General features: G+C 44.7%; 1 protein-coding gene and 1 long non-coding RNA gene across 2 annotated transcripts in view; one reads left to right on the forward strand and one right to left on the reverse strand.

The window, feature by feature from the left end:
- The window catches only part of LOC127004032 (helix-loop-helix protein delilah-like), a 2,822-nt gene extending 1,213 nt beyond the window's left edge, over positions 1-1,609 (reverse strand). Inside the window, exons 1-2 of the mRNA XM_050871262.1 lie at positions 1,522-1,609; positions 1-1,362 (exon numbers count right to left, since the gene is read on the reverse strand). The exon at positions 1-1,362 is cut by the window's left edge and continues 1,213 nt beyond it. Coding sequence (XP_050727219.1) covers positions 1-433 — 433 coding nt within the window. The 5' untranslated portion in view covers positions 434-1,362; positions 1,522-1,609. The remainder of the gene's footprint in view (positions 1,363-1,521) is intronic.
- LOC127004033 (uncharacterized) overlaps positions 1-25,365 on the forward strand; it is a 200,395-nt gene that overhangs the window by 139,299 nt on the left and 35,731 nt on the right. The window contains exon 3 of the long non-coding RNA XR_007757579.1: positions 5,741-5,915. This is a non-coding gene — a long non-coding RNA (uncharacterized LOC127004033). The remainder of the gene's footprint in view (positions 1-5,740; positions 5,916-25,365) is intronic.

The following is a 25,365-nucleotide window of genomic DNA, read 5'->3' on the forward strand; positions in this document are numbered from 1 at the left end:
CCGCCAGCCGCAGAGTTGTGATCTTGGTCATGGTGGACGCGGCCACCACTCTGCTGCTGCAGAAGTCTGGCAGAATACGGCGCAGCGTCTCAAAGGCGTCGTTGATCTCCTTCATGCGGTGCCTCTCTCGGGCGTTGGCTGTCTTGCGGCGATACTTTGACAGTGGCGGCGGCCTTGACTTGGAGGCTTTCGGTTCACTTGTCTTGAAGCTGCTCGTATCTCGACTCCTGTCCACCTGTTGTAGCCTCCGGACAACAGTTCTCGGGCGGAGACTATACTTGTCAGTGGTTTTCGACGAGCCTCGGCGACCAATATGATTGCTGCTACAACTGGCAGAAACGGCGGCCGATGACTCCGTGTGAGGCACCATTGTACTGTTTTGTTCCATCGTAAAAGTGATTTTGTTCAACACTCGTTTCCTCTCACCAATCATGGCAGATTTGTCTTTGATAGGTAGAACAAGCGGCTTGTTTCGGCGTCACCGACTATACTTAAAAGAGTCGTCACTTTAGTTATTACAGTGAAATTTATTTCCCTATGAACGTTCTTGCACTTTTAAATGTAAAAATTGCAGAAAAATCAGTCACTATAAAATACTGTGAAAAACACCATAACTAACGTCTTAAACTTTTTTATGCACACTTCCATTTATAGTTTATTTTCATTTCTTAATTTATAGTTTACGTTTTGTACTTTTTACGTTGTTCTATCAGTATATTTATCACGAGAAATTATTACCAGGAAATGCAACTTTCAAGTGCACTTTCACGTTTTTCTCACATAATTGTATAAATTTCCTTCAGTTGTTCATCTCACAGTACTGGTTCATTCTTTCCCCCGCCACAAAGAGCCCATTACGGCTCCTTCACCATCCTTTTCCTCCCTCGCCCAGTAATCTCTTAGGCGCGGGCCCGGCTCTGTTCAATCAGCGGGCGTGATGGGTGTCGTGGCGCGGCTATTTGACAGGAGCGATGGGCCCGGCTGATCACTGCAGCTCATTTGTAAAGCTGATTGGCACGATTTGCCGGCAAGACCGATTGGCATGGCCGACACCTACACCTGATTGGAGCGATTGACTGGTTTGGCTTACCGACCGCCGATAAACACAACAGATGACCACTTCTAATTTGCACAATTGTCTGGCGGGTCGATGGCGCGCTGCGGACAGTTTCCCGCTGGTCCTCGTCCCGAAAGAATAGAGTCCCTCGCGCGTGAGTTTGAACCCCTTAGAGTGTCTGCTTTCTGCTCCTCGTGTGGCTGGGCGTGGAGTGTCTCGTCTGTCCTTCGTAGCTCGTTGCCTTTCAGTGTTCTTCAAGATACGCGGAAAAATACGGAGAGGTGTCACCATCACCACCTCCGTTCCTGCGGAAAGTTTTAGACTTCATTAACCTGTTCATTCCTTGCAAGAACACAGTTGAACACCCCTGATACATTAAAGTGACATTTCATAAGTTATATTAAGTGTAAACAGGTAAATATTAAACTTCAATATGGATCAATCTCAATGTCGGGAATGCTTACTGGAGGCAGAAAGTTTCAACGCGACACCAAGTAATAATCCAAGAGAGTGAGGGAGCAAGGCCGTCACCTCCACGCGGTACGGGGGCGGAGGCTGCACTGAACACATCTCAGAGCACCCCCGGCCGACCCCACCACCGGCCGCCCCCAGACGTCACACGCTCCAGTGACGTCACACACTTCTCGATGCTATGGTATTAAGGCAGCTGAGATAATTACGCCCCCACGCGCTTCAAACACAAGCCACAGAAGACGCGCCATCCATAACACGCCCAGTATTAAGAGAGTGCCCTAACTTCTTTTGTCGCTGGCGGGTGTGGTGATGGTGGTGGTTGTCTTGGGTGTTTGTGTTTTATGTTCCAGTCCCGTAGAGTGTGTTTTGTGTGTGTGTGTGTGTGTGTGTGTGTGTGTGTGTGTCTTGTTCCTCAGACACACACACACACACACACACACACAGAAAACAACCAAGGCCCCCCTCCATTAATCCCAATACTATCAACCCTTCAGAACCAATCTCACGTTACCACAATTTCTCATCCGCGAGGGAGCCGCCGAGGGACCTGAACAACCCACACTTCTGACCCTCACGCCCGCAAAGACATTACCGCACCTGAGATAAGGGCGTAATGGAGACCTCACACCTGCCGCAGCCCTATACATCACCCGCGGGACATCTTCACAGGGCGCCCAGGAACCCACGACCACTACCTCCACGACCGCTACCTCCTCCTCCTTCCCCTCCTCCTCCTCCTCCTCTTCATCCTCACACCTGAATGCGTATCTCTTCATTACATCGTTCACTCCTTAACCATTTAGTCACCATTCATCACGGCTAAGAACCCTCCTGCCAGTTCTTCATGTGACGTTTTTGATGAGCTTTACCATTTGCATCGAGGCCATCCTTCGCCTCGTGTCGGGATGATGGTAATGTTGCCTAACTAACCACGCCTCTGCTCTGAAACCTCCATGGCTTTGACTTTATTTGTATCTTTGTGGCTGGCTGTCTATGTATGTATATTTTTTTTCCTGTATACTTTTGTCTGTGCCGGGAACCTCACCTAATTAACTTTTACCCAGAGCCTTTAATTTCCACGGAAGTAAAGCATCATTATTCTTTTATGTTGCGGTCTCTCCATTTTTTTTTAACTTCAAGATGTTATCCATTTTAGTTTGTTATTTTTCTTCATTTTGCTGATCATCTTGTGTGTTTTTACTTTTATCTCTCTATTTGCGGCTGGCAGTACAAGTGTGTATATCATTTCCTGTTCACTTCGGTCTGTATGCTGGGAATTATATATGGTTAGCTTTCCACTAGACTAGAGCCTTCGGTCTCCGTGGATATAACACATATATTATGAGTTTAGTTAGTTATTTTTATATTTTCACGACAATGTATGTGTATTCCTTCATATTTCTGTCTCTTCATACCAAATCCCATAAGGGGTAACTATTTAAGTCCCTCTCCTTTATTAATATGCTAGTGTTAATGTGCTCCTTCATTACTATTATAATCAATTTTAGTCTTTGTCAAATTTTACGGCCTTAACCTTTTCCTGCAAATCCTTCTCTTATATTTTTACTTTTCAGTCTCTCCATAACAGAATCTTTACTGACGCAACCATTTTTGAACGGCCCTTTCCTTACTTTTCTGACGACGACGAAGGTTCCTTTTCCCTCATATTCCAGGCTCTCCATAACACAAACTTTACAGGCCTCACCATACCCATAGGTCGTCCTCCGCTATCGGTCTGAGGTGTCGCCTGTATAACTGTGCCCTCGACCCTTGCGACACCCCACCCATCAGACGCTCCCTCCCTCCCTCCCTCGCTGCCGGTGCTGGTGTCGCCCTCCCCGCCCCTCCCCGCCTGTCCTCTGAGCTACTTCGCGGCGCTCAGTATCGTTGGGCGAGCGAGTTGTTTCTCAGCTTGTCGCCTCCCTTATCGTCGCTGCTATTACTCAGGCGTTGTATATACCCTGTCCGGGGCAGAGCGTCGCCCTCTTAACTTGAGATAAACCATTATATTAATATGTGTGTGTGTGTGTGTGTGTGTGTGTGTGTGTGTGTGTGTGTGTGTGTGTCCTCCTCCTCTCCTCCACGATCTTCGCCTTCCTCCATCTCTACCTTTACGGCGTGTTTTTTTTTCTCCTTGGTTTTGTTTTAATATCGTTTTTTTTTTATTTTGTCTCCTACTTTATCATCTTTCGTATACACTTTTACTTTCTGTCTTTCTTTGTCTCGCTATTCATAACTAAAGAAAACACAACCTCACCTCCCTTTTCCGTTTCAGTTTCCCTTTCTTGCGTATCCTATTTTTGCATATCCGTGATCTGGCGTCGGACTCCTTGGTTCCTTCATTCGGTGGTTGGATGGTTGCTTGGTTGCTTCGTTCGTTCGTTCGTCTGTTCGTTCTTTCTTTCCTTCCTTCCTTCCTTTCCTCCTTCCGTTCCTCCTTCCTTCCTTTCTTTCTTTCTTTCTTCCTTTTTCTTCCTTAATTCTTTCCCTCCTTCCTTCTCTCTTGCCTTCCTTCCTTCCTTCCTTCCTCCCCTCCCTCCCTTCCTCCCTCCCTCCTTCCCCGTGATTAGTGGCCTTTCTCAGACACTTCGGCCAGCCATTTATTCGTTCCGCCGAGTCTCCCTTCCTGCTTCTTTGAGTTGTGATGTTCGTATCGCTGTGTGTCAATGGTTTATTGTTATTGTTACTCTTGTTACTTTTTTTCATTTTATTTCTCGTAGCGCCACCACTTGACCACCACCACCTCTACCAACACTACCTCCACCACCACCACCATCACTACCACCACCACCACCATCACTACCACCACCACCATCACCACCGCTACTACCACTGCTATAACTACACTGATTCTAGAATTTGATGTTTCGAATTATTTCTGCACGCACACACACACACACACACACACACACACACACACACACACACACACACACACACACACACACACAGGTATAATTGAAAGCTGGCATAGGACTTGTGAAATTCATTAGATGTACATTATTAGCCACACACTAACTCATCTATCACGCAGTTACTAAAAAAGGAAGCGACGCTAAAGGAAAAGCGGAACAAAAAATGAACTTCCACTTAAAAAAAAAGAAAAACGAGAACGAGTCGAGTGATCGCCGCCAAAAGAGGAGTGTGATCTTCTCTAAATGGATGGGGACGCAAAGAGACACCATTTATTTGTCTGCGTTTGCTTCCATCCAGCTCCTGTCTACAAGGAAATGCCTCGGCAGGTGACTCGCCGGGTATTGTGAGCAGCGTCGAGGGAATGTCGGCGAGTAACGACAGAACCTGCTACGAGGCGGGGGTGACAAGCTTCTGTGCTATGCCGGACGCTTCGGAAAGGGCTTATATGTGTGCAGGGTGGGGGTGGGGTGTTAGTTGTGTAGTAGAGTAGCAGTAGTAGTAGTAGTGGTGGTACTGGTAGCAGTAGTAGTGGTAGTAGTAGCAGTAGTAGTAACAGCAGTAGTAGTAGTTGTTGTGGTAGTAGCGGTAGTAGAATTGTAAATATTAGTGCTAGTTTAGGTAATAAAAAAAAATATGTAGATAACCTTTATTTGGTATGGAAAAAACGAAAAAAAGTTAGCTCTTATTTTGTATACTTGGATTTAGAGTGTTGTTCTGTTGCAATCTAATGTCCTCCTTTGGTAAAAATGCTGCCTGGTCTTAGTTGGGCAATGCTGTTAGTTGTATTTCTTTTATTAGCATTTATTTTATCCTTTACCCTGGTGGAGCAGAGGCCCATTAAGTCGTAGTGGGCCCAAACGTAGAACAGCTCCATACTTGTGTTCCGTTTGAAAATGTGGACGCCAAAGCAGATTCATTGCACAAGTAAAACCTGTGTCCTTTATTCTCTTATATTTGTACTGCTATATTTTTTTCAGTAATGCCAGAAGCCAATGTCTTTGAGGTTTATTTTATGGTATCCTTGCACAAAATGAGCTCTTGCGTTGATATCATTTGAACGTGTGGTTTAAAACCTGTCAAGATAAGATCGGGCTAATGTTTAAAACGACGTGTGACTTTATGATTTGCTGTGCATGTTTTAGTTCATATCTATCGTTCTAGCTGGGTGACGTTAAGCTGAGCAAAGCTGAAAAGGGTTCGTCGTAGTGAAAGTTAGAAAATGTCATTTAGGATCTCGATGCGACAGGAGAAAAGGAGCACATCACGCCTGACATACCTTCATCCCTATTTCAGGTGACAGCAGCCCACACTTGCCCGGCCCAGCACGCCCCTCACGGAGCCTCGCCTCGCACATGCCTCGGCCCAGATAGCATCACACACGCCACGCCTCGCCTCGCCGCGCCTCCCCGTCCCTGCCGCCACCCCGCCGCCGAGCTGGACTCACACACCTGCAGGATGGCCTGTCCAGGTAGGGCCAGTAATGATATTTGAAACTTAGAAGACTCAGTTGTTTGAAATTTATTCATCATATTTTTGTAATGTGAAAACGACATCTTGACTTCTGTAAACGTCATATGAAATGTGGGCTGTAAATCTTGCCTACGTGTGAAACTAAAACAGTTTAAGAAATGTTTTCCAGTAAAAAAAATAATCCTGTGATTCACTAAGTTGGAGACCGTGCAGGTCACTTTCTCAAGTAACAATTCGGGAAGAAAAGTTGTGTATGAACAGGACAACTAACCCTTAACATCCACGAGCGTTCACGCAGTACCAAAATAAATGACAATCATATTTATATTAATTCATTAAATGGAAACGTAAAATGTATATGCATTTATTTTTTAATATATTTTTTTTATTTATTATACATTTAATTTATTTTAGTATTGCCTGTAGAAAGACGGACAGGGCTGGGCGCATACATTAGGCGCGGGTACATTTCTCAGAGAATGGATGTTTTCTTCGAGAGTAAGCATTGCCGTGTTTGCCTGATAAAGGACTGAGTTATTAGGAGACGCAGCTTGCCGTGCTCCTCTCGAGGCTAATACATTCATCCTCAACATAGATTCCCCTAAGGATCATAAGCCGTCTCGCTGACATATATGGCCCTGCATTATGGCCCCAGCGAGCTTGGCGTGGACGGCGCCGCTCTCTGTCGGTCTTGAGGCGGTACAGCGCAGCGCGAGAACCAACACTAATCTTTGTCTGTGGCGTCCACCCGCAGACAGCAACAACCCATGCCTTGGCCCTTCCCTCCCAGCTCCTCCCCTGGCCCCCAACCACCTCAAATCACCTCTCCTTTCATCTCCCCTTTACATTCTCCTTTCTTACATCTCCTTTCTCCTCGTCTCCTGTTCCTCTTCTTCCCTCCATTCTACCCCTTATTCTCTTTCTCTATTCCATTCCCCTCACCCCACTCACCTCCCTCTCACCTCTCCCTTTCTCTTAGTTTCTTCCGTTCCTCCCGTCCTATCCTACATCCCTTCTTTTCCTCCGCTTCACAGAGACACTTTTCCTCTCCCTTCATCTCTCCATTCCTCTACACATTTCCATCATCACCCTCTAGGCTACATTTCCTTGCTATCCTTTCGTCCATTCCTCTTCAGCTTTCCACTTAGTATACTCCACCTCCTCCTCTTACTTCCACCCGTTCCCTTTCTACCAACCTCAACTCACATTCCCTCCATCCACCCCCTTCTTGCCTGCCAGCCACCTTCTCCTTCCCTCCATTTCCTCCGCCTCTCCCCTGCCCCTCACGACCTTCGCCGATACACACGTCACCCGCGGAAACCTGAGCCTCCGCACGATAGGAGTGGAATGAAAAAAAGGAAAGAGGAATAGAGCCCCCGAGTTGCCCTTGTGTCGCAGGTAATTCACTCCTAAACGAGATAATTATGTATCCTGCCGGTGGTTAGGAAGAGAGGGAAGGGGGAAGGGGAGGGAAGGGGGGTGTACATGACGCTTGTTTGTTGCATATTTGTTTGTATGTGCTTTTTCGATTCGTCACCTGGTTTATTTTTTATTTTTTTCCTCCCTTCTCTGTTTCTGAGGAGAGGGAAGGATGGGAGGAAGGAGGAGGGGAAGGAGGATTATATGGCGTGGTTTTCTGTGTTTCTTTTGTGCTGTTTTGTTTGGTCACTTAGTTTGTTTTTCTCATTTTTTCCACCTTTCTCTATTTCAACTAAACGAAAGACCAGCGCTTGAGGCTTTAGATAACTCCTACACGTTAATGCTGAGGTTAATCATGTCTTTTTTTTCCTTCTCTCTCTTTCTCTTTCTCTTTTCCTCTCTCCTCACTGTTCCTATGAGACGAAAGACCAGCGCTTGAGGCTTTAGTTTACGCTTTAGAGAACTCCTTGTGACTTGATGCTGGGACTAATCATGTTTATTTTTTTCTCTCTTTCCCTCTTTTTCTCTCGTTCTCTCACACACGCCACGCAACACCACACCCACGTCCTTCCAGCCTTCCCGTCTCCTCCCTTCCTTTGTTTTCGTCCATATCAAGGTAATTTTCTCTCCCTCTCGCTTCTACGGATTAAGGCTGATCTTGGCGATTCACTCTAAAATTGGGCAAAAAGGATGGCCCTCCCCCTCCCTCCTTCCCCTTCTTCCCCCCCCTGGTCATAAGTCAGCTCCAGACAAAAGAGGCTGACCCGTGTATCGGTAACCATCAGCACCGCTCAGGCCACGATTATTAGGCTCTTCTTTCCCTTCGTCCCCCCCTATTACCCCCTCCTGATGCCTGATTTCTCTCCGGCCCCCCTTCTCGTCCCCCTAAAAGTATCTCTCCCCAGCGCTCACCCAGTCACCCAGTATCGCTTCCTTACCCTTGGCGTTCTCTAACACTCTGATATTGTGTCTGCATTGTGATTTATGATACTTTTTCGTTTCCTTTTTCATTTGATTTCCTTTTATCTCTTATTTCACTCATTTATTTTTATTTCGTTCATCGTTAGTTTACTCACCAGTCTGTACGGGCACCAACATTCCAGTCACCAGTATACGCACATTTAAGAAACAAATACAAATTAAAACTAAACTGGCGCATGAAATTTAATATTACCCCCAAAAAATAGAATTACTAAACGTTCCTTATCTACAGTATTAATTTTCATACCTCCGCTCATTTTTTTCCTTATACCAGTAAAACGTAAAATCCTGCAAATGAAGGGATGAACATTTCCTATACGTGGCACAGCGCTATAAAATTCATCGCTGTAACCGACTGAAAGGCAGGAAGGCACCTCGTTCCTATGTGTCTGTGATTTATAGTGATTGAATACTTATATAAATCAAGGTGGAGCACAAAGGCACTTCTGACACTGTATTAATTATATTTTGTGGCTTCTATAGTCTTTGTAAGCGTTGCGTTTTCTTGATTATTTTGTTCATATACCTTTGTCTCCTTTTCCATTAAAATAAGTAAATAAGTAATCTAACACCCAACTCATCGGCTACTGCTTGGACCTATTAAGATATTCATTTACTGGGTTTCTTTTTTCATATATTTTTATCATCGAGCTGTTTCTCATCTTTACTACACGCCTCAGCTCCCTCCCTCAACACCACCTTCGCCAGCACACACACGCCACGTTGTCTGGACCTGCTATGCGTGATAAATGTCGCGTTGATGTCCCTCGTTTATTCTTAATGTCGCGCTCTTTGTTTTTGCCACACGCTCATTGTCTCCATCAACACCTACTTCGCCCGTACACCACACATCACGACCTAATCTTCCTCTACACCACCCACCTCGGTCCCTCATCTTACCACCCATACATATCCCGGACGCCGCCCATTATCACAACCACCTCCCATTCACACTTCCATAGAACCAACAATTACCTCACTTTTTCCTGTCACTCCCTTGCCCCTTTTCCCATCAGGCCATTGCACTACATTTCAAGCCATCAGACCTATATAATTACCCCATTACCTTCTACTCCCTACAAGCCTTTCTTCGCTGCCCTTGTGTATGTATGTATGTATGTACCACCCTCGTCCAGCCAGCCCTTGCACGCCACTCTTCAGCCCTCACCTATCCTTGCCTCTTCTAATAATCCTTCACACCCCTCACCCCTCCCCTCCACAACACCCTCACCCCCCCTCCTCACCTCTACACGTCACCGTCAACGCAGCCAAACTGATCGACAACTTTGCATGTAATTATAAGGTTAGGGCGGAGAGGCGGCCGGGCTGATCACAGGGACGCCTGGGAGGCAAAGCGATTGAAGCAATTAATCGAGGTGATGGATTGCTGGGGACGGAGATGGGCGGGGGATAAGTAGTGGGGATGGAGGGATGGGGGGTTGTGGAATATGCAGGAGGAGAGGGAAGAGGTGGAGGTGGAGGTGGCGGTGGTAGTGGCTGTGGTTGTGGTGGTGGTGGAGGTGGAGGTGGAGGAGGTCAGGGAGAGGTGCTGGATTGTTCTTGATGCTGCGTGATAAGGTGGCGAGGGCAGCAGCGGCGCCGTTGTTTACACACGAGACGCCAGAGGCACCTCCGTGGCGCCCCTGATGGATGACTGCCTCGCGTGGCGCGCACCACTCTGTCACGGCGCTGCATCGGCGGCTCGGCGGCCACGCGTTGAAAACATTGGCCGAAGAAGACACCCTCATCTCTATGTGAAGACGTAATATATATATATATATATATATATATATATATATATATATATATATATATATATATATATATATATATATATATATATATATATATATATATATATATATATATATATATATATATATATATATATATATATATATATATATATATATATATATATATATATATATATATATATATATATATATATATATATATATATATATATATATATATATATATATATATATATATATATATATATATATATATAGGCAGACATATATATATATATATATATATATATATATATATATATATATATATATATATATATATATATATATATATATATATATATATATATATATATATATATATATAGGCAATGAGAAGCAAAATGAAGTGTATAAATATTAACAGTTCCCGTGTTGGCGCGTTAGAAGCTCTTCCTTGTCGGTGATAATGCGCAAAAATAGTCCCAACAAGGGTACGAACGAGACTGGAGGCTCTGTAAAGGCATGTTAATGAGGCACGGCACCTGAGACGAGGCCAGCCAGGTGTGGACAGGTTTGTGGGAGGTGCCGTAAGGGGCGGGAGGCACCGTGGAGGGCATGGAAAGGATGAGGGGGCACAAGGGGTGGGGGGGTAATTGCAGGAGTCCCTGGAAGGCTGGTGCTGCAGGAGAGGTGGTGGGCCAGGAAGGGGGGACAAGAGGAGTCAGGGGATACTCATCCATCCACTAAAACAACATGAGTATGTAACACGCCAGTAATTACCAAGAATCTTCACGTAAGAAGTTTATATATATATATATATATATATATATATATATATATATATATATATATATATATATATATATATATATATATATATATATATATATATATATATATATATATATATATATATATATATATATATATATATATATATATATATATATATATATATATATATATATATATATATATATATATGGTGGTAGCGTACTGGGCTCACATTCACCGCGTGATGGACGACGCCACATGCTGTCCTGAAGACCACCCATCAACCCGGACTCTGAAGCCGTCCAAGGATCAAGAACGAGTTCCGGGGGCAGCATGAGCCAATGCAAGATGGCGCCACTATAAAACACTCGCCTGCGCCAGAACGGGCTGGGCCGACCATCAATATATATATATATATATATATATATATATATATATATATATATATATATATATATATATATATATATATATATATATATATATATATATATATATATATATATATATATATATATATATATATATATATATATATATATATATATATATATATATATATATATATATATATATATATATATATATATATATATATATATATATATATATATATATATATATATATATATATATATATATATATATATAGGTATATATGGCATGAAGCAGGGCAAAGTGTGCAGGTATACGGAGGCGTGGTATGAAATGCTGGCATGGAGGAGGTTGTATCAGGTCTGGAGAAAAAAGCATGCAAAGCAGTAGTGGCGAATTGGAGGGGATGGGAAGTTTCGTGATGGAGAACAGAAGAAAGAGGAGGCAGAGAACAGGTGAGGGAGGGGTCGTAGGGTTGGTTGATCTAACTCCAAGAATCATCGGTGACCTCTTGCCGGGACCTGTAAGTGATAACGGATCGTAAATTCTCGCGATGTGCACCTTCGCGCCGCCCAACCCTGCGTCCTGCATGACTCCCGGGCGGCGGCAGTCATGCGTACCCGAAGTTTGAAGTATTGCCGCAGATAATGTATGTGATGGTTATGAATAAGTAATTAAATGAGTAACTCTGTCGTGGGGCATTTGAACGTTTTATAACAATTCAAGTTGAAGTTATTTATGATTGCCGTCGGGACACTCACCTGAGACCAGAGTTACCTGTTCATTCATCCGTGCTTGCCTCCCTACCATCCGCTGTATCTTAATTGATGTTTCTGTCACTAATTGTGGATGTTTAGGCATGTTCGAGTATCTTAGCAATTGATTAGTATCCGGTTCTCTTCTTGGGGCGGAGAAGTCATGCAGCAAAGAGATTCTGAAGTTTAGGATTCCGTGTCGGGCAATAATGCGCGGGTGTCCACTCAAACGGCGATAATCAGGTAATTGATCACAGGCTCGCTCCTTCGTGACGCGCCTATTAACGCCAGGGCTGCCATTATGGTCCGGGGTAATGAAAAAAATAGAATGGCGACCTCAACCTCTGCAAGTTTCTTAATGTTCAGTGGGAAAAGATTTATGGGAAAGAGAGAATAGAAACAGACAAAGTGACAGGCACGCAGATAGACAGACAGAGACGGACAGACATGTTAGTAGACCGGTTGTCAGTTTGTCTGGGAGGAGGGCTGACAGGATGGATGGCTGTAAGCTCCAGGTAAAAATACATGACTAAAGGAACAGCAGAAGACACCAGCGATGTAGTGACAGCGAGGAAGAAAAATTACACTTATAGTTTTAGTTAATTTCACATTTTTGGTTGAAGTTAATTTATCGTCTTTCACATTCATGTATTATTTCCTTTACATTTAACTGCCTATATTATATTACAAAATTAGTATGCGAATTTTAGTAGCATCATAAGCCACACACTGATTGCACAAACGTGAAAATGGAGTTGAAAAATGTTGAGTTCAGAATAAGTACCGTGGAAAACCAATTAATTCGCTTTGTTGATCGTGGCTGGATCTTTAGTGGATCACAGAATGCCCTGAAAATGATGTGGGATCGAATAATCGTAAAGTAAAAGCTAAGGAGGCAAACTGGACATTCATTATTACTGAACTCGCTTTCGCCGCCAGATGACCGGAGCCTCGCCTTGAGTGCTCCGTAATGGAAGGTATCAGTTGTTGCCCCGAGGCCTCCACTATTTGCTGATCAGAACAGGCCCACCGACGCTGCCTGTACCTGTTTTTTGTCCAGATTCTTCTTCCCTCAATCAGCGAGTGTACAGGAAAATGTGGCCGCCGCTGCGTAAATTGTCTGTCTAATTGTGTATCCGGAACGGTTTTTGTGTGGGCGGCGGCCTTGTTAATACGGGATCTTTTTATACGCCGTCCAAATCATTCTATTACAAGGCTGTTATTGGCTGGAGATGAAGCCCTGGAGCCGATCTTAAATTTAGGCGAGTTTTGGAAATGTTTGCACGTAAGAATATGAGACGTCCGTTGATCCTGGTTGATCTAATCTTTGTTGTGTGTGTTTTTTAAGGAGAAAGTTATCGTTTGCTATATATGGAAATTGTGCGAGAAGGGAAATCAGTGTTGAGAATTTTATTACCATTTTTTTTTTTTTTTTGGTTACTGGTAAAGAGAGAGAGAGTTGTGTGATTAGAAACGACCACCATTTTTTTTCTTACTATTTTTGTTCCGAGGTCGTACTATCTATTTTTCACTTACACAAGATTCCCACACGAGCCATCTTTAATCCATATACACAAAGACCACTATAGAGCCTTAATTTCTTCACTTTGATACCTTTTAAACTCCACACGCATTCATCCACATATATTCATCCATATCTATTCCTTTCAAATAAGTAAACTCATCAACGCTTATCTATAATTGTTTTTTTTCGCTCTTACCTCCACGTACTCTTCCATATGTTCAGTTCCTTTTTATACTCCCTCCATTCACTTAGACATTCATGACCCACTCGTCCACAGCTCTCCTAACCACCTTTCCACCTTTCCTCACCTGCCCAGCTTTCTCATCTCTCTCCACACCTTTCACATTCGCCTTTTCATATCACCTGCACTCACTCGTACACTTCCTCCATCAATCTACCTTTCTTAACCTGCCCAGCCTCCTCATCTCTCTCTCTCCGCACCTTTCCACAGCCTCAGTTTCTCTTTCACACCTCCTCCATCTACCTTTTTAACCTGGCCAGCCTCCTCATCTCTCTCTCTCTCCGCACCTTTCCACAGCCTCAGTTTCTCTTTCACACCTCCTCCATCTACCTTTTTAACCTGGCCAGCCTCCTCATCTCTCTCCCGCACCTCTCCAGACCTCTCAGCATCGTCTTCTCGCCCCTTGCTGTCAGTCGCCTCAGAACTCAGTATTCCTGGCGTGCGGGAGGCGAGAATGGAGGGCAAGTAAAACACAAAACAGAGTGACAAACAAACAAACGACATAATTAGGGTGATTCATACCCGCTCAGAGTCCTTACAACACACACACACACACACACACACACACACACACACACACGCACACGCACACACGCACACATACATCCAGTCCATCTCCCTATACAGCGTTTTTCAAGCTCTCTACTATGCGGAATACAATATTTGATTTAAAATACCGAGAGAGAGAGAGAGAGAGAGAGAGAGAGAGAGAGAGAGAGAGAGAGAAGAGAGAAGAGAGAATAATAGTGTGTGCAGGCTTTCCATCAGAGGCAACCTGTCTTGGCTACCACGAAACCGCTGCCTTGCTCCTCGCTGATAGAGCACTGATAAACGCGATAACTGGATGGCGAACACGAAGCTACAGTTAGTGGATAAGATAGCGCGCGGAGGGAGGGAGCGGATCGGGGCCTGATTGATAAGGCTGGAGGTGAAAAAAGGCTTAAGGAGTGTTGTCTAATGGGATGGTGCCACATGCGGCCAAAACAGCGTCTTGTCAGTCACTTCACAACGAATCGGACCACCGCGCACGATGCTCAGCTGACGTGGGTCCAATCGTAGTGTAAATTGCCGCAGATAAAGTTACGCTGACAGCTACAACAGAGACGCACTCGTATTTAACACCGGGTTTGATGGGTTCTGGGGTTCATGGCTCCGTGGGTGGATTTCAGGGGGTTCTTGTGCCGGGTACATAAATAAAAGTCTCAAACCTTTTCTTCCTATAAAGTGTAGAGGGTGTAAATGGCCGTTTAGATAAGATTAAAGGTTACTGAAGATTGAATAAGTGTGCCATAAGGGGTACACCACTGCCAAATAACACAGTGTAGCTGGGATCAGTTTGTGACGTCTAGAGGAGCTTTCCATTGGTGGCAGTAAAGGAGAGGATGGATGTTCGAGTCAATTAAAAAATATATATAAGAAGCACTGGCCCATAACATGTATTCCACGACCTGTCATGAAACACGGTCGATAGGTGAGTGTAAAGAATATGTTACTATCCCTAGAATGTGTTTTACTTTTCATATTCCTAAAATGTTAACGTGTCTGCATTAAAAAGATATAAAAGCATCAATCTCAGATTAATAAAAAACATGATTTCGAAGGCAGGAACCAGTCACGTGTTAACGGATGTATGGCTGTGTTAATTTTGTAAAGAAATTTAAGAAATAACTCTCTAACGTGTAGTATTTGTGGCAGGTGCGTGCATAAGGGATGGATGAGGGTAGCGGGTTGGGAAGGGTGAGAGAAGTGATGGTAGAGAGAGGTGGAAAAAAAGAGGACGTGGGACGAGGTCTTTGCAGCGCGATCAACTGAACTTTGATAACGAGGCTGCTGGAGATGATCAGGAGAGAGAATAATGGAAGGCTGACGCACACACGCATGCACATACCTTCCCAAAACGATACGAAACAAAACTAGTATCCACTACTGACAGAAGTAGGTCCATTACAACAGTACTCACATCGATAAAAAGTTTAACTGCACCACCAACCATCGAGAAATAATAATCAGCAGATGTCGTATTGGAGTTTAGGATCTACTTTGGCTTCGTAAAACCTTGTAAAAACTCTGCTTGAACATTCACCAGCAATCGAAGAAAATAATCATGGAACACTCTTTGCGTTATCTTGAATCGATCCAGGAAGTAAAACCTAAAACGGGAATGTAAAAAGGCAAAAAACAAGATCGCTGGGGTATACTTACATTACATTACGAGACCAGAATAATATGCCAGACGTGGTCCAGTATTAGTGGTTCTTGTGCTACGTGGCCGTTAGCGTGCACGGGTCGATGCGGATAACGAGCAGTGGAAACGAGGAGTGACGAGAGGTGATAATTGGATGAGTGAGGTGACGGTGTTTACCTGAGTGACTGACTAAAGACGACTGTGAATTCTTCTTCTCTCATCCTCCTTCTTCTCACTCTCTTTCTCTTCCTCTTCATCATCATCCTTCTTTTTATCCTCATCAACATCCTTCTAGTTTTTTTTCTCTTTATCCTTCTTCTCTACTTTACCTTCTACGTCCTCCTCCTCCTCCTCCTCCTCCTCCTCCTCCTCCTCCTCCTCGTCCGTCTCCTCGTTCTCCTTCTTTTCCTCCGGCATGATCCTTGTCTACTAACCTTCTCAAGGTCGTCAAGAAGACCATCTTTTACACACACACACACAGAGATCGACAATAATGGGCACTTGCTCACGTCGGGAGGGTACCTGCTGGCGAAAGCGAGTCCAACTCGTGATCAGGCCGTGGTGAATTATATACACACACACACACACACACACACACACACATACACACACACACACACACACACACACACACACACACACACACACACACTTTGCCCTAAAAAATGTGTGTGTGTGTGTCTGTGTGTGTGTGTGTGTGTGTGTGTGTGTGTGTGTGTCCCCTCCTCTTCCCCGCCCCCCCTTTACACCCCCTCCCTTGCCCCCCCTTTCCGGAATAAACGATGAGGGGAAATGAGAGGAAATCAAGGGAGGAGGAGAGTCGTGATGGCGCCCACACCTATAAGGAAAGTCGGTGCTTGCGTGGGAGACGACGGAGCCTTAAACAGCTCTTTCAACTCTTTCCTTCTCTTCCTCCTCCTGCCCCTCCATTAATTTTCATCCTCCCCTTTGTCTTTCTTCCTTTTCCCACTCTTTTTCTTCTTCCACTTCTATCTCCTTCCCATTCCTTCTCCTTCTCCTTAAACTGCTTCTCCATCTCCCTTTTCTCCTCTTCATCCTCCTATCCCTCCTCTTCATCCTCGCTTCCTTTGTTTTTCGTCCCTTTCCCAATCCTTTCCTCTTCCACTTCAATCTCCTTCTAATTCCTGCTCCTCTTCCAGTATTCCCAGTTTTTCCTCCCATTCCTCTTTGCCCTCTTCGCTCTCCTCTGTACGCATGTCTTCCTTCCTCTTTTTCGAAATCATCTCTTTGTTCCCTTTCTCCTTCTTCCTCCTCTTTAAATTCTAGCTCATCCTTCTCTTTCTTCCTTCCTGCTTCCTTCGCTGTCTGCCTCCTCCTTTCCCTTCACGGTCATCATTTACCTCATTTCTTGCTTCGTTTCTTCAACTCCGTCGCCATCCTCCTCCTCCTCCTTCCTCCTCAATCTCCTCTTCCTTCCTTCATTCCTTCAACTTCATCACCATCTATCTTCCTCTTCCTTCTTGCATTTCCATATTCCTCCTCTTTCTTCTTCCATTTCTTCACCTCCGTCGCCATCCTCCTCCTCTTCCTCCTCCTCTTCCTCTTCTTCCTTCCTTTCTTCAATTTTCTTCACCCTCTCTCTTCTTCTTCCTCCTCCTCGCATTGCCACGCCAAGCACGGCCACACAACACAACCAGGACACGCGCGGTTCGGTTAACTTGGCGCTGGTAATCCTGAAGCTTATCCATCACCCGTGCAGAGGCGACGACAGCGGTGGTGGGAGGGAGGGGTGGGGGCGTGGTGGTGGTGGTGGTGGTGCGAGGAGGGGTAGGACAGGGTCGTTTGGGCGTCAGGTGTGTGGAAATGACTTTTGAAGGAACTAAATAAACAGCGACAGTCATGGTTTCGAGGTATTGGTTGGTATGTACGTAGAGTTACAGGGGAAAGGTTATGGACTGGTAAGAGAGGTAATAGTAGTAGTAGTAGTAGTGGAAGTAGAAGTAGTAGCAGTAGTAGTAGTAGTAATAGTAGTAGTGGCAGTATTCTTTGTAGTTCTTGTTGTTTAAAAGATATTCGTTGTGGTAAATGAGAGTTAAAGAAAATAGTGTTGTGATAAGTAAATGAAACAAAAAAAAATATTGAAGGGAAACAAAGAGGCTGTTTATCTTGGAGTGTTTGGGTGTAAATTTATGCGCGCACACACACTCAAACACACACACACACACACACACACACACACACACACACACACACACACAAACATACACATACAGAGAGAGAGAGAGAGAGAGAGAGAGAGAGAGAGAGAGAGAGAGAGAGAGAGAGAGAGAGAGAGAATATTTGTGTTATTTACATACAAAACGTCAATCATATGCGTATCAGCAGGAGGATCCATCATTTAGGACGGCTAAGGCAGAACCATTACCTATCGGACCACGTCAATAAAGAAAATAGTAACACGAATGATGGCTGAGCGCATTTGCATAGATTGACCCTTTGGACGCAAGCACATAAAACACAATTAGGCGTGGACAAGCAGGAACACACACACACACACACACACACACACACACACACACACACACACACACACACACACACACACGCACGCACGCACGCACGCACGCACGCACGGATTCTAGGATCAAAGATGAGCTCTGGGATGGCAGCACGCCAGAACGGCTGGGGCAATCCATCAGAACCTTGAAACACACACACACACACACACACACACACACACACACACACACACACACACACACACACACACACACACACACACACACACACACACACACACACACACACACACTGTTTTTCTTTCATATACGATTGACAAGCTTATTTCGACCCCTCTAACTGAAACTTTTCATTAGTACCGAGGTGGTGTTATATTTTTATATATATATATATATATATATATATATATATATATATATATATATATATATATATATATATATATATATATATATATATATATATATATATATATATATATATATATATATATATATATATATATATATATATATATATATATATATATATATATATATATATATATATATATATATATATATATATATATATATATATATATATATATATATATATATATATATATATATATATATATATATATATATATATATATAGTAAAATCTTCTCTTTACGAAATACTAAGTAAAATTGTGGAGGAAGTATTTTGTTTTCTTTCAGCTCGCCCTGAACACATTATTGTGGTTCATGAATTCCAGAGTGGGAGAGAAAAACAAATGTACACGTAATTGTTATTCTTTATATTTACATAAACGGCTTTCATATTCTTTGCAAGTAAAAGAAGGCACTTAGTGAGGCCAAATGCTGGCCGCGGCACGGGGGAGCGGGGAAGGATCGGGGTGCCTGGCGGGGGGGGTGACATTCTTGTGGCAGCTGCAGATGCCTTCTCCTTCCTGCTCCCCAGACCACGAGTGCCTTGATGATAACGGACAAAGTCTGCTAAGAAAGAATAGGTAGACTTTCTTAACTTTCTACGGTCACCTGAAATGAGTTAGATGTATTAGAAGAAAATTCAATTTCATCCTCCCCTTGAAAACAGCTTGTGAACATTTTTTGCTGTAGCTCAAATACGTGAAAAAGAAAACATTAGTTAACTGATAAACACGTGCATTGATATAAACCTAAAAGCGTTAAGGAAGGAAAAATACGTAATTCTAAATACCCCGCCCCGACCAAACCATATTTCACAAGGAAGACATCATGTAACTAGACATGATATTCGTCACCGTTGTCTTCCATCCGAAAGCAACTCTGATATAAAATATGTCGAGGCTAAAAATTGCATATCCTCTTGAGCGATCGAGAGCAAGGCGTCTAAGTCGTTTATTAACCTGATTTAAAACTAATTCATCATCATCGCCTTTGTTCTCCACCATCAGAAGCTTCTCTGAGAATAATCATTTGAGCTTCAAAATAATCGTAAGGTGCTGCTGTAATTCTAAGTTGTAGACGAGGCGAAGGGCGGTGTTGCACGAGTATCCTGAGTGTGCCTTGGAAACAGGTAACGCCGTGTGTGTGTTTTTGTTAGTGTTTGCATGTGTCCTGAGGCTGCCCGGTGCTCGTGGGGGCCAGAAATGTCTTATCAGCCACGGGGACGTCAATACGCTCTATTATTTGTGAAGAGACGTTTGGTGTCTTCATTTATTTTACCAGGGAGAGAGAGAGCCAGAAGGGAGAGGGAGAGAGAGAGAGAGAGAGAGTTCATCGGTCTTGTAACTATGCAACAATAGCCAGTAAGCGCTACAACTGACCGTTTAAAAAAGGAGTGTGATGAACTCCAGCCTTCATCTCCGCCATCTCCAACAAGCACATGACATCCCCGGCGACACTAAAATTCAATATGGACTTGACACCTCGCTAACACCAACATTATATACACACCTGATAACAAAAAGCCATCAGCAGGGAACGCTGCTACGAGGGGCCGGAGGGAAGGGCGAAAAAAAGTCTAGGGGGAAGTAGAGAGCGAGCCCCTTCCCCTTGCCTGACATGAGCTGCTCTGACGCCCGGGAAGATGAAGGCGAGCGATTATCTGAGGCGTTTTGATGTCCTGAGCGATAGTAGCGGCAGCAGCAGTGTCCAGTCGAGGCGGCTAATTGTTTACCGCAACACCTGCCCCCTCACCTGGAGTAGGACAGGTGGAGGTGGATTTGGAGGAGGAGAGGGAGGAGGAGCAGGAGGAGGAGGAGGAGGAGGAGGAGGAGGAGGAGGAGGAGGAGGAGAAAGAAGAGGAGGAGCAAAAGTCGTAAAGCTGAGAGGAGGTAGTTGGGCAGGGAAGCAGGCAACACCTCATCCGGAATCAGTATGCAGTTGATATAACGTTAATGAGGTGTCGTTGCATTTATCAGTGTGACTTTAATGAAACTCATGTTTATTCATAGTTATGAGGCAGCTGACACCTACTCGAGAGACGGTGAAGGCGTCACAGCATATCCGCCTAGGTGGTGGCTCATGGTCTATTTGAGGACTCCGCGAGGTCCCTTCGGAAGCTCCTGAGTCTAGTGGAGGGATCGCGGAACTCAAGGAGGTGAATGGTACGGTGTTCGCGACGCCTCATGAATAAAGAGCCAAGTCAGTCGCAACTATCTGATGCTGCCGGCTCTTTGCATGCAGCGGGTCACGAGCGGTGCCCACCTGGCCCTCTGTTATCGCCAAACACGAACAGATTACCGCGTCCGGATCTGCTGGCGGTGACGGCGTCCCTTGCGCCTCACGACCTCGGGCTGACAGACTAATGGTCCCCTGATGGATAGTCCGGGTGACGGGAGGGAGTCGCTGGCCTAACAATGACCTCAGCAGTGGACTGCCAGGCATCAGGGGCCGATGGGGATGATGGCAGGTGACAGGTGGCGCGGGCCGGGGCCCTGCTGGCAAGTGACTGGGGCGGCGGGGGACGGGCGAGGGGCAGTGTGGTAAATTTAAGATGAAGATGAGGTCAAGGGTTTCTTATGTTCCTCCTATCACCTGCTGTGATGAAAAATCAAACGTGAAAGACAGAAAATAGTTCTTTAACGGAGAAAATAGTTCAATAACGGAGGTGGAACTAAAAATAAAGCTAGTTTTGTTTAGTAAAAATAGTACATTACTTGCCAGTCATTACTTGTCAGTGTTTCACAGCTTAAAAAAAATAAGTCAGTCCAGTGAAATGAGATAAGTGGCTGCCCCGTAGACTTGCTGTAGGTGTGAGGTGTTGTCATGACCGTCGTCGTGGCGGAAGGACGTAATCACACAGGTCTGCTGACACGCCTTCACCGGGCGTCTGGACATCGCCTCTCATGGGGGTTGTCTCTTGCCAAAATGATAACAGTGAAAGTGTGAAGCGATGGGACCTTAAAGCGTTAGTGTGTCCTTGGTCTTCTGGTGACTGGCTGTGGAAAAAAAAAAAAAAAACATTTATAAGTGACAGCCCATATTTTGTTGGCAGCGACTTCTTCATTAGCACAGACTTTAGAAAATGTTCAGTAAAGGTAGTTTGAGATTTAGACCTTGAGAAGTTATTCCTTCTTTATTCACAGCTGGGATGGGCTTGGCTGCGTTATTTCGGAAATACTCCGGCATCATTTCCATCGTTGTTCGGCGCTATGTGCGGCGGAATGTGGCGGAGCTCGATGCCCGGCCTGAGTCAGGTGAAGGAAGGCTGATATGCCTCTTTGTACAAGCTCATGACTCGTATGATTCAGTGGGCCAGAGGGGCAGCAGGCCAGCTATCGGCGCCTATCAGCCCGTCACAGCCTTTCACAGAGGGGACGCCATACGTGTTCCTGCTGGACCTGTGGTGCTATCTTTTTATTTATGTGTTAAGTGGCTTCTCCGCCATCGCCTCCCCCTACGGCGAGGAGGATGCTGCTGGGCGTTTATCAAGGAGCCGAGGGTCGTTCACTATGGGCGGTATAATTGTGAGAACCCGATTAGCCTTCCCAAGTTACCTGCGGCCGACACCCCACACGGCAGCACGGCCCCGACGAGGATCATTACCGCCGCCACTACAGCCGCGCCGCCGCCACACCTCCCTTGAAAGGACAGCGGGATCACGGTGTCAGGGCTAAGGCGGCACTGGCGAGGGCGTTGAGCACTTTACCCGGTGGAGTCCTTCCCGCGGGTGAGTAGTGAAGGGTGAAAACTACGGATATGCGCCCTTCCCGTTGTCCCCACTGTGTATTACGAGACGCTCCTTTACTGGCGTTTAAGGTGGTGTTAGACGAGCACATATTCTGGTACTTTGGGGTATTTTTCGACCAGTACAAGTATCTCTGGGCGTTGAGGTGTTCGTACTCGTGGGTTGCATCATCTAAAATCTTTGTTTATACGCGAGACCACCATTTTGTATTCTACTTACATACTACTGACAAAGAAGCCTCTCAGTGTTCTCCACCTTCTCTGTCTGATAATAATGCACTCGAATTTCCTAAGCAAAAGTCTTAATTTCATCTCCTTACTTAACCCTCCGTGACTTCTCCATTCTTGCGTTGCACTTCAGTTACTTGGGTTGTCCATCTGCTCTCAGTTTTACGCATGATAAAACCCTCATAAGTCCACTTTTTATTCTTAATCTTGTTCTTAATCGACAACCCTTGTTCTCTGACCCACAATGCTCGCCTTCTATCACTCCAATAACCAGCCACTGAGCCAGGAACGAGACGCCAGGTGTGAGAACGCGAGCCCCTGGGTGTAGCATTTTTCTCGCTCAACTTCAGCATTCGCCGGCAAGACACGGATCTCCACTCTCCTCGTTCTTCCCACACCGCTCCTCCCCCCTCGGCTATGAATGATCTGATAACCTTATTTGTCGTTTTTACCGTAGACGAAGCCATGTCGTACACCAGCCTAGTCCTGCCCACGCCCCTCACCCTTCCTCCTCCTCTCAGTCCCCTTCTCCCTCCCCCCTCGTTGAATTTCATATCGTTTCTTCCTCTCTATCCATTTCACGTTATCAAATACCTTCCTCATCCCCATTCCTCCTTCTTAACCTATACCTTCTCTTCCTTCCTTTCCTTTTCCCTCCTCAATCCCTTTATTCTTCCCTCTTTTCAATATCCTTCCTCCTCAATCCCTCCCCATATCCCTTTTCCCATTATCAAATCCCTTTTTCGTCCCTACTTCTCCTTTTAACATTCTCCTTTTCTTTCCTTTACCTGCCTACTCACATTCCCTTCATCCTTCCCTTCTTTTAATATATTTTCCCTAGTCCTGCCCACTCCCATCACCTCCTCCTCCTCCTCCTCCTCCTCCTCCTCCTCTCAGTACCTACTTATCTTGCTCCCTCCATATTTTTAATCTCATACCGTTCCCTCCTCTCTATCCCTTTATAAATAACAAATCCCTTCCTTATCCCCCCTTCCTCATAAACCTATCTTCTTTCCCTTTCCTTTTCTCCCCTCTCGTTTTTCCTCCTCAATTCTTTCCTTCCAATATCCTTCTCCCTCCATCCCTCTTTCCTATCTCCTCCCCATTATCATTTTTTTCATCCCCATTTCCTTTTATTAATCTCCTCCTTTCTCTTCCTTTCCCCTTCTCAATCCCTTTTTCCTCCTCTCATTTTCATATTCCTACCCTTCCACTCCTCCTTGTTAAGCCGTTCCAATTATCAAATCTCTTTCTCATCCTCATTCTTCAATTTAACCTTCTCTTTTCCTTTCCTTTTCCATTCTTAACCCCTTTATCTTTCCCTCTTTTTACTATCCTTCCCCTTCCATCCCTCCTCTCAATCCCCTTCCCATTCTCAGATCCCATCCTTATTCCCATTCCTTCTTTTTAACATTTTTTCCTTCCCCTTTTCCTTTCTCATTCTTAACCCCCTCATCTTTCTTTCCTTTTAAATATCCTTTCCCTTCCACCTCCTCAGCCTCCTTCACAGTCCCGTATCTCAACCCCATTCCCTCCCTTCCCTTCCACCTCCCTTCCTTCCCTTCCCTCTCCCCCCCCCCTCCTCCCTCTTCTAGTCTTGGGTGGAATGTCTCCTTGACTTTATTGTGCATTTAATTTCATGGTTCCTTACGGTAGCGGTGATTAAGGACAGACTTTCTCTGTAAATGAAAGTTCATCATATCACATAGCATCCCAGAGAAGGGCGAGAGAGAGAGAGAGAGAGAGAGAGAGAGAGAGAGAGAGAGAGAGAGAGAGAGAGAGAGAGAGAGAGAGAGTTATAATAGTCCGCATACAGATCCGGGATAGCGAATGTGATAACGTCCAGATAAAGAAATGGCGCAGAGCAGGTGTGTGTAAGAAGAATGTGAGGCTGATGTGCATAATTAACTACTACTACTACTACTACTACTACTACTACTACTACCACTACTACTACTACTGCTACTACTACTACTACTACCACTACTACTACTACTACTACTACTACAACAATCGATGCCACTATAACTACTACTATCTCTGCTGTTGCTGCTTCAAAGAAAAGGTTATAGTGGGATTTCTGAACTAATATACTCACTTTTTTATAACGTCATTCAGTTTAGAGGTTCATTCCCCCCAACCCCTCTATGCGTGTTTTTGTTTGTGTGTGTGTGTGTGTGTGTGTGTGTGTGTGTGTGTGTGTGTGTGTGTGTGTGTGTGTGTGTGAGTGAAAGAGTATGCAACAAATACGTGTCCACAGAGCGGCCTAGTAGTATTGCCTCAGTCTGTGTAGTGTTCCCTCTTCGCCCAAGCAATGACGGGCAGTGTGAGTTGGTATACACTAACGGCCGTAGTATTAATCTTCCCCATCAGTTGGGTCCTAATGAGTTTTCTTTTTTTTATTGAGGTTCATGGTACAGAAGAAGGGTCATAAAACTACCCCTGGAAATGCCCAAAACCCCTACGAAAGCCTTGTCAGATATGTGTACTTGAGTGCCGAACTGTTGAAGAATATGACAGTAGGTGTGAAGTGGCGTAAGAGTGTATTGATGTCTGAGAAAGTTATCAACTGTGTGTGTGACATTAT

This window comes from Eriocheir sinensis, chromosome 27, assembly GCF_024679095.1.
Source record: "Eriocheir sinensis breed Jianghai 21 chromosome 27, ASM2467909v1, whole genome shotgun sequence".
In the NCBI taxonomy this organism is placed as follows: Eukaryota; Metazoa; Arthropoda; class Malacostraca; order Decapoda; family Varunidae; genus Eriocheir; species Eriocheir sinensis.